This window comes from Mus pahari, chromosome 19, assembly GCF_900095145.1.
Source record: "Mus pahari chromosome 19, PAHARI_EIJ_v1.1, whole genome shotgun sequence".
Lineage (NCBI taxonomy): Eukaryota > Metazoa > Chordata > Mammalia > Rodentia > Muridae > Mus > Mus pahari.
In genome coordinates, this window is record NC_034608.1 from 21378888 (window position 1) to 21389071 (window position 10184).

Here is a 10184-nt window from a genome sequence, read left to right on the forward strand (position 1 = left end):
CGAGGGAGGGAAGGGGAGAGGAGAGGGTGGAAGGGGAGGAGAGAGTTGTTCCTAGGGAACTAGGAACACAACCTGCTTCTCTAGGGCTGATAGCTCCAGGTGACCTCCTGGGCCCTTCTTTCTTGCAGATGTTTGAGCTCTTCTCTGGCTTCCTGAAGTACTTTCCTGGTGCCCACAGACAAATTGCCAAAAACCTGCAGGAACTCCTTGACTACATTGGCCATAATGTGGAGAAGCACAGGGCCACCTTGGACCCCAGTGTTCCACGAGACTTCATTGATATCTACCTTCTGCGCATGGAGAAGGTTAGTCCTGCACGGATGAGAGGGTGTAGGTGAGAGTGAAGGATGGGGATGTGGTCAGAGGAAAAGAGGGGTGGGGACAGAGGATGGTGAAGAGAGGAAGAAACAGAGTGAAGGAGTTGCAGAACATCTGGAAAATAAAGAACAGAGAAAGGGGGGAAGAAAATGACATAGATAAAGAGAAGGGGTGTGGCTGGGAAAGAAACACAGGGCACAGGGCAAAAGTAGAAAAGACCAGAGATGAACAAAGAGCCTAGGAGACAAAACATGATAAACCACCAAAGAACAAAGTAGAGAGAGAAGACAGAAGAAACCAAGGGATACTGTCTGGGGCTAAGTAATGTCCAGAGGTCCAGATAGTATGAGATTCATAGACAGAAGGACAGTGCCCAGAGATGTGTGTGCATCTCCTTGCAAAGGTCCAGTCATCCCTGACCCATTCTTCTCTCTCCCATCTGGAACCAGGAGAAGTCCAACCAGCAGACAGAGTTCCATCACCAGAACCTCATGATGTCTGTGCTCTCTCTCTTCTTTGCTGGCACCGAGACCAGCAGCACCACGCTCCGCTATGGTTTCCTGCTCATGCTCAAGTACCCCCATGTCACAGGTATGTGACAGATGGACAGTTGGGGTCTCTTTTGGATGTGGAATTTTGAGTGGATGAGAGAGAACATGGATGGCTTACATCTGTAACTCTAAATGCTTTGCTCTATTTGTAAACTAAGGCAGTGGTGTGGGTGGTGTGTGAATGAACACTCAGCTGAACCATTTTCTGTTGTCTTCTAGTTAAAGGTTGATCCTTCCCTTACTTCTTTTCTTCCTTCTGTCCTACCTTCCTGCTTTCCTTCAATCTTTACATTCATCTACTCTATACATCTACCTCTCCATCCATCTACTTATTCTGTTCACTCGCCCACTATTGGTCCACCCATCCACGATCCTGTCATTCTCACACATCTAAGCATCAATCTATCTAAAGACCTGCTTACTCACTCTTCCTTTTATCTTCCTACTAAACACTCACAAACACTCACACGCACGCTAACACTGATGCATGCGTGAAAGCACCCCCCCCACACACCTTGAATCCACACAGCTGACCACTTATAAATCAACCGATTAATGATTTGTGCACCTGCTGATTCTTTAATCACCAAAGTAGGCATTTCATTTATTTATTTCAATGAATCAACTTAAGTGTTGTTTCTTGGATAACCAGAGTTGAATAAACTTTTGGCCATCGATTCACTCATACACTTATCTCTCATTCTATTAACAGGTTCCATTTTCTAATCCTTTCACTAAGTGGCCTTTGAACTTCCCTTCTGTTTGTTTATTTATTCCCCCATTCATCCACTAATTGAATTATCCATTGACTTACAAGTTGAATACATAATACAGTGCTTAGTGTGTTCATTTCATTAACTCATGAATCTGTCCACATATTCATTTATCCATTGATTCTCTTATGTCTTCATTTCGACATGCATCTACGTATTGATTAATTTGCTAATCTACCTACTTCTCTGTTACATTTCTGAGGACATAGCTTCAAGTTCTTAATATAAAGTTCCATGTAAAGTTGCGGTGTGTGTGTGTGTATAGTCAATTCATTGCCAAGGTGATAATTTCTCCTGCTTTTCTCCCCCAACCTACTCTTGCCTCATCACAACTGTTCTGAATTCACCCTGTGCAGTAGCCCTTTTCTGTCTATTTTTGTTTAGTAAAACCCTGTTGAAATGAGGTTGAAACTCATGGAGGAGAGATTTAATATAGTTTTAAACATGGGCACAGAGAGGCAGGCACTGAAGAATGGGACAGTTACTCAGTTTCTCAGCAGGGTCTCCTTACTGCGCACTTTTCCTGGGTCGTTGGCTGTTAGAATATAACTATGCTAAAAGCTGGTAACACAGGTCTACTTTCCCCCTTTTCTGTGCAGAGAAAGTCCAAAAGGAGATTGATCAGGTGATCGGCTCACACCGGCTACCAACCCTTGATGATCGCACCAAAATGCCATACACTGATGCAGTCATCCATGAGATTCAGAGATTTTCAGATCTTATACCTATTGGAGTGCCACACAGAGTCACCAAAGACACCATGTTCCGAGGGCACCTGCTCCCCAAGGTGAGACCAGCTTTGATTCCTCATTGATACTCCCTGAGTGTCCTCCACTCTCCTTATATCTTAATTCTTTTTTTTTTCGAGACAGGGTTTCTCTGTATAGCCTTGGCTGTCCTGGAACTCACTCTGTAGTCCAGGGTGGCCTCGAACTCAGAAATTCACCTGCCTTGTAGACCAGGCTGGCCTCGAACTCAGAAATCTGCCTGCCTCTGCCTCCTGAGTGCTGGGATTAAAGGCGTGGGCCACCACGCCCGGCATGTCCTCCACTCTCCTAATCACAAACCTCATCCTGGCTGTGGTTTCCCAGTATTCTGTTTTACTTAGGTACTGACTGTTTTTCATATGGTTCAGGGCACGTTAATATCTTCGTATCTTTTGATGTCTCCTAGAACACTGAGGTGTACCCCATCCTGAGTTCAGCTCTCCATGACCCACAGTACTTTGAACAACCAGACACCTTCAATCCTGAGCACTTCCTGGATGCCAATGGGGCACTGAAGAAAAGTGAAGCTTTTCTGCCTTTCTCCACAGGTGAGACAGACCTGTGATTCCTTTCCCAGACACTAGAGGGCAGGCCCACCCTACGGAATACAAATGGCAATAGGTTCCTGTTTACTGAGTGTATCCCAGCTGCCTTGTTGAACAATCCTATTTAACCTGGCTACAGCCCCCTGAGGGGAGTCTTGAACTAAAGGAGCATCCATGTCAGGAGGCATTTTGGGAAATGTTTAAAGGCAATGCTAAGAAAGTTGACACAGCGGCAGGTGTGAGTAAGGGAGTATCTGGCAGGTAAATGCCAAAGATTCCCCCTAATAAATCACATCATGTGGCAGACCTGGTATAATGGAGGTTTATTTGTGGAAGAAAGGAGAGTGAGAACTTAGAGAAGGGGGACAAGGAGGGCAGAAAGAAGGGCAGAAAGAGAAGCTGCCCAGGAACACGATATGTGTGTGTGTGTGTGTGTGTGTGTGTGTGTGTGTAGACAGAGAGGGGGGAAGTAAGTGAGAGATGGGATAGAGTAGGGGGAGAGAGAGGGGAAGGGGGTAGAGAGCAGTCCTTTTTATATGCTGTTGATGCTGGATCTGGCTTGGTGGCAGATGATGATGCAAGCTGTTGCTAGGTCCCTGGGAGAAGTCTAGTGGAACTGCCTGTAAGCCAACATTTCTCCCTTCTTGTTTAAATAAAAATGAGGAACTAGGAAGGGGTCCTGGTGGAGCAGGAGTGCGGTTGTCCTGTTCTTTAAACTACTTCCTGCTAACTTTGGGGTGATGGTCTGTCTTTGGGGACCCAAGGAAAATTGGGATGCTGGACAAGTCCTGGGAATGTTGGATGTTTCACTGCTTTCCAGGATCCGTGGGACCATCTGTGGCTAGGACAGTGCAGGCTCAGGAGAAGAGCCCGTGAGAGTAGACGGGAGCTCCTGTGGGTGGGTTAGGGTTAGGTTCTCTCAAAGTGTTCTGGATGCAGATTCTGAGTAAACATGTGGATTTGGCAGGAAGCTGAAACACTTCTACCTAGTAGAGGGAGAAAATAAAGCTGTGTTAGGGAGAAAACTTTTTTTCTTAGGTGTATCTTTAAAACCCCTTGGCTCATGGCCTTGATAGTTGGGGAAGGGGAGTCCCAGAACCAGGGGAGGGGTGGATCCCACCCTCTGGAGTAGGCAACAGGTGGGGAAGTCAGGCTGTTGATTGACAGGGGCACTTCTCCAGATGGGACCCATTTGACCCACAAGAGGTGAATCTTCTTCACTGTGTCTATATATTCTTGGTGACCTTGGAGGAGAGTTACCATCTGGATTTGTGAGTCTCTGTCTGTCTGTCATAGTAAGTTTAAACATTTAATGCCACATTCAGCGGCTCTCTGACAGGTTTTAAGGTTAGTACTTATAAAGTATATCTAGGTTAAACAACTTATGTCTATTTCTAGTTATGTGCTCTAAACTGTACCTAGCAAGCTTAAAACAGGAGGCTAAAAAAACTTAATAATGCAATTAACTGTATCAGCTCTTAGTATGCCTTTAAGTATAATTTTGAGCTCATTAATGGATATGGTCATTTATAAGGTAACTGACTATCAATTTGTGTTTAATTATAGCAGTTTTTATGAGACTAGAACTGTTATAGTAGTTTTTGTGACTAGAACCTGTTAGGTTTGAACCTTAAAAAAAAAAGCATGATTTTTGGATTGGCATTCTTTTAGCATCAGAACAATACCCTTCAATCTATAAACATAGTCTATAAAGGGACTGGAAACTTTTTGACCTTTATATCATTATAAAAATCTACAGCTTATAAAAGTCTTAAGGCATATTATAGCTTAATAACAGCAAAAAAAGAGGCAAACATATTTTTAAGGCAGTAATCTGTAGCCTTTTTAATGTTGTAAAAAAATAATATTAAAATACACTACAGTTTAAAGGATAAAGGCCTAAGGCAATATTATAAACCATTTCTCCAGGACAGTTCAGAAATCATATGACCTGCTTCTCTGGTCTGCTGAAGGCACCTGGTGCTCTTAATCAAGATGGCAGTGAAACCGTGACTTCCCATAACAGAGATGGCTGCCAGGCATGTGACTGCCCTTAATTAAGATGGTGGTAAAGCTATGACTCCATCTGCTCCAGCNCTTAGTAAAGATGGCAACTTGCCATGTACTGGTTATGTCCCAAAATGGAATCATGTCACATGATTTAAGATTATCTGAGCATAGAATTTCAATTACTAACCCCAAGTTATAAATTTTGGCCACATCTAATAAGTCAATAATCCTGTTTTTGACCCTGGATTTTAAAAACATGCCTATGTCNGAACAGCATTAGCAATGACGTACTTTTAGAGCTAGGAATAAAGTAAAACAGCAGCAGGACAGCAGCAGGACAGTTTGAGACAATTTTAAAATTACCCACATTTAAATAGCATTCGAATCCCTGTTATATTATATCCAGTGGCCAGAAAACCAAGGGATGAATTAACCCTAGGTGGCTGGTGTTAGGAGAAAAAAAACTACATTCTTTCACATTTGTCCATACCAATTTAAAGTATGAGACTTGTTGCTTTTTTAGCCTTAAAGGAGACACAATAATAAATAGTTCATTAGGGCTCAGAAGTTCTATAATTGTTGCTTCATCCTGTGTGGTCATCTTAATATGGTAAAATCACATGGCTGGTTGAAAGCCATGTGACTGACATGACTACTAATATTTAAAATANTATTTTTAGTAGATCTATTTCTTATATTTTTCTTAAATGAGAATTGCATCCAAATTATATGTACATATATACAGAGTTAAATCCAAGTTACATACATATAGAGTTGAATTTGTAGAACATATGTATATGTCCTTAACAAGAGTTGAATAAAGCCANATATTGTTGCAGATTATATAGACTTTAATTCTTACCCAGTGAACAACTTATAAATACTCAGATGAGAGTTTACAGCATAATCTTACTATATAATTTTTTCTTTTGAGAGCAGAATGTAAAGAAATCAGAGATGAAAGATTTTTAAGAGTGGGGAAGTAGAACTTTAAGTGTAGGGCAGAGCGAGTATATACATAAGATATTTGAGAATCATTTGTCTGTGTCAGTGAGAATCTGGAAGTCAGGAATAAAATCTGAGTCCACGAGAGGAGACAGAATGCTCCTAGTACATACAGGCCAGCTGCACAAGGGGGAGGAATGCACGAATCCACACGGGCATGCCGAGAGCCAGAGCCAGGGGAGAAGGTAGAGTTTGGAATAAATTCTCAGACAAATAATCTATAAGACTTAGGAAATCAGCGGCTAGGCTGGAGATCAGCCATTGGCAGGAACAGGTGTGTACCCCTTCCAGATTATGGGGTATATGTAGAGAGGGGGACAAGTCATGAAGAAACAGAGCTTGGACAAAAGAGCAATGGAGTCCGTTTGCTTTCCCTGATTGCTTGTAGTATTTGCAGAAATTTGATTGGAAAGGCAAATATATTTAGGACTGGTGTAGAGGCTGGAGGTTTTCCAAGAGGTATCCCAAGGGGATGAGAGGGTATGAACAGCCTTCCAGAAGATGAAGGGAAGGGAAATGTTACTGTAGCCTGCAGTCCTGGGCTTCTCTAGGAGTTTGGGAGAACAACACGAAGCCCAAGCCATTCAGTGGGTCATCACCACAACTCAACGGAGGTCAGTGGCTAACTCAGAGGGGAGACAGGGTGCCTGTTTTCAGGGCTTTTGAGGAACCTAGGAGGCAAGAACGTGAACTGAGCTCTCGTGCAGTAGTCCAGTAGGGCCTAAGGAGACTGCAGGATTGTAGCTCCAAGGATGGTGGGATGGAGATAGGTGAGAAGTATCAGAGGAATGCCAGGCATTGAAAGGTCATTTCTTCCACCTCTGGGTGATGTTAAAGAAGAGAAGCAAGGGGTGAGCAGGAGGGGGTCAGTGAGTGGGATGCAAAGTGAATAAGTAAAAGTAAAATAAAATAAAATGACCAAAATAAAAGCTTACATAATTGTTGTTGTTGGATGGGGTAATGATAGATCTGTGAGCCATAAAGTGTAGTTGTTGCAGGTGGCATTGTGTTGGATGTAGGGACCTGGTGTATGACTTAGACTCACAAGAATCACAAGCACCAGGAGAGCCTCCCAAGTCTTTTGGCACCAATGTTATGAAATATAACTCAGTGGCAAGCCCATGCCAAGGTGTACATCAGAGAAATTACACCATGAGACAGATCTGGTATAAGGGCAGTTTATTTGGGGGTACCTGGAGAAGGGTTGAGGCCAGAGAAGTGGGTACAGAGGAGGACAGAAAGAGAAGTCAGCTGGGAACATTTGGGGACAGAGAGAAAGAGAAGGGCAGGGGGAGGGTAGAGCAAAGGGAAAGAGAGAGAAGCTGTCTGCGGTATCGAGCAGTCCTTTTTATAGATGGTCACTGCTACACCTTGTTCCCACCTGTCAGGAAATGGCTTCAGATGCTGCTGCAAGCTGTTGCTAGGTACCTGGGGGGAACCCAGGGGACTTCTCTGTAAGCCTAGACCTGAGCAAATTCATTTTCTTAAGGAACAATAGCATGGACAACCAACATGAGCTGGGAGCCAGGGAGTCATTCATCTCTGAGCACTGGGGAGATGGGACATGTCTTGACATGCTTGCCCCTGTTAGCATACTCTGGCTTGTTATGTTGTAAAAGAAATAAAAATCATGAGCATTTATTTGAGCCGAAGAACCACTCATGATGGTCATTTTCCTGATCCAGAGAAAGTTCAGAGTTACAGCATCCGTCAGTGTCTGCAGGCTGTTTTCATAGACAAAAGAGGTAGCTGGGCATGCACACTCAGCTTGATTGGTGCCAGCTCCTTACTTGGCCATGCAGGAGGAGTTGGCATGACAGGATTGGTCGACTTTAAGAGTGACTGAGACTTGTTCTTCTTTGGAAGAATATAATCTCAAGTTACAGTGTAGTCCAGTTGACTATTGTGTTTGGTTATTTTGTTACATATAGAAGCTGCCTTCAGTTTAATGGACTGGATAGGATGGAAACATGGAAACTTTGTGCTCAAGTTTCTTGCTTTCTTTTTTTCCTTTTCTAAATTTATTAACTTTACATCCTGGATGACTGGTCCCCTCTCCTAATCCCACAGTCACAGTGCCTCCCCCCACTCCCTCCCTCCATTTCTTCCTGAGAGGGTGGAGGACCCCTGTGGGTATCCCTCAACCCTGGCACATCAAGCCTCTGCAGGGTTAGGCTCATTCTCTCTCACTGAGGCCAGACAAGGTGACCCAGCTAGAAGACCATATCCCACAGAGAGGCAACAGCTTTAGGGATAGTCTCCGCTCCAGTTGTTCAGGTCCACATGAAGACTGAGCTGCATATCTGCTACTTATGTGCAGGGATTGGGGTGGAGGTGGACAGGCTTAGCCTGTGTATGCTCTTTGGTTGGTGGTTCAGTCTCTGAGAGGCCCCAAGGGTCCTGGTTAGTTGACTCTGTTGGTCTTCTTGTTGCATTCTTATTCTCTTTGCGGACCTCAATTCTTCCATAAGAGTTCCTGAGTTCTGTCCAATGTTTGTCTGTGGATATCTGCATCTGTTTCAGTCAGCTGCTGGGTGGAGCCTCTCAGAGGACAGCTATGGCAGGCTCCTGTCTGCAAGCATAACAGTATCATTAATATTGTCAGGGATTGGTGTTTGCTCATTGGATGGTGGGGCTGGTTATTGTTTGCCATTTCCACAGACTCAGCTCTATCTTTGTTCCTGCATTTCTTTTAGACAGGACAAAATTTTTGATCAAAAGTCTGTGGGTGGGTTGGTGTCCTTATCCATCCACTGGGGTCCTGCCTGGATACAGGAGGTAGGCTCTTCAGATTCCATACCCTCATAGCTATGAGTCTCAGCTAACATCACCGCCTGTAGCCTCTGAGAGCCTCTCCCATCCCAGGTCTCTGGGATTTCCTAGAGATTCCCCCATCTGCCCTGGCCCCCACCCTGCCCTGGCAACTGCAAAAATCCATTCATTCTCCTGTCTCTCTCTCCTGACTCTCTTCGAATCTGATCCTGACCCCCCCCCCCATTACCCTCCACATGCCCTCTCCCACACAGTTCCCTCCTTCTTTCTGCCTCCTGTGACTATTTTATTCCCCCTTCTGAGTGAGATTCAAGCATCCTCACTTGGGCCTTTCTAATTGTTTAGCTTCTTTGAGTCTTTGTGGTATATCGTTGGTATTCTGTACTTTTTGGATAATATCCTCTAATTAGTGAGTACAGACTGTGCATGTGATTTCGGGTTTGAGTTACCTCATACAGATGGTATTTTTTAGTTCCATTTGTGCCTGCAAAATTCTCTTAACATTCCTATTTGAATTGCAGGGTGATGGTCAAAGTCCTTGTTGTTTAGTGCCTTGGACAGGGATGTCTAAATGGGTTTAGGGATGTGGCAACTCAAAGGCTATACAATGGATGGGTGCTCACATGGATCATTTTCTGTACCCACAGGAAAGCGCATTTGTCTTGGTGAAAGCATTGCCCGCAATGAATTGTTCCTTTTCTTCACGTCCATCCTCCAGAACTTCTCTGTGGCAAGCAGTGTTGCTCCTAAGGACATTGACCTCACTCCCAAGGAGAGTGGTATTGGAAAAATACCTCCAATGTACCAGATCTGCTTCTTGGCCCGCTGATTGGGCTGAGGCAGCCAGGTGTCCCCACTTCTGTCAAGAATGGCTCTATCTCTGAGCATCTGAGAGACCTGCTGGAAACCAGCAATTCTATTACATTTCTCCAAAGCTCCAAGACTCCAAGGCATGTTCTTTTTCTCTGCAAATGGCACAGGAGAAAGCAATCAACTGTCTTTCTTGAAATGTGAAAAGAGACTTCTGGAGTCCACATCTCATGTTGAATAAATTCTCTTACTTACTCCCAGCAGCCCAAGTCTACACTTATCAGCTCTCTATGATCTGTGCTAATGGACTCTGTATATGGTCTGAATTCTATGTCTACAGACTTGCCTTGTATCTATGGTTCAGATAAACAAAATCACATAGTGTGTGATCTTTGGTGTCTTGTGCCTTTACTTCACATAATATTATCTTGGTTTCTGTATTCCTCAGGCCACAGTTACACACCTTCATGAGTTTTTTTTTTTTTTTTTTTTCATGCTCTTTTTTAGCATATTCTTCCTGCATCATCTGTCTAGGCAAAGGCCTCTTCAGCTCATGGCCCCCGAGCTGCATGTTTTTTACCTCAGATTTCTGTATGTTTCTCCTTAAATCTCCTAAGAATCACACCAATGCCT

At 43.9% G+C, this 10184-nt stretch overlaps 1 protein-coding gene across 1 annotated transcript in view; it reads left to right on the plus strand.

Annotated features, from left to right (window-relative positions):
• The window catches only part of LOC110336742 (cytochrome P450 2B10), a 28678-nt gene extending 18762 nt beyond the window's left edge, over window positions 1–9916 (plus strand). The window contains exons 5-9 of the mRNA XM_021219468.2: window positions 129–305; window positions 768–909; window positions 2242–2429; window positions 2816–2957; window positions 9389–9916. Of these exons, the coding sequence (XP_021075127.1) occupies window positions 129–305; window positions 768–909; window positions 2242–2429; window positions 2816–2957; window positions 9389–9570 (831 nt within the window). The 3' untranslated portion in view covers window positions 9571–9916. The remainder of the gene's footprint in view (window positions 1–128; window positions 306–767; window positions 910–2241; window positions 2430–2815; window positions 2958–9388) is intronic.
• The last annotated feature ends 268 nt before the right edge of the window (window positions 9917–10184 follow it).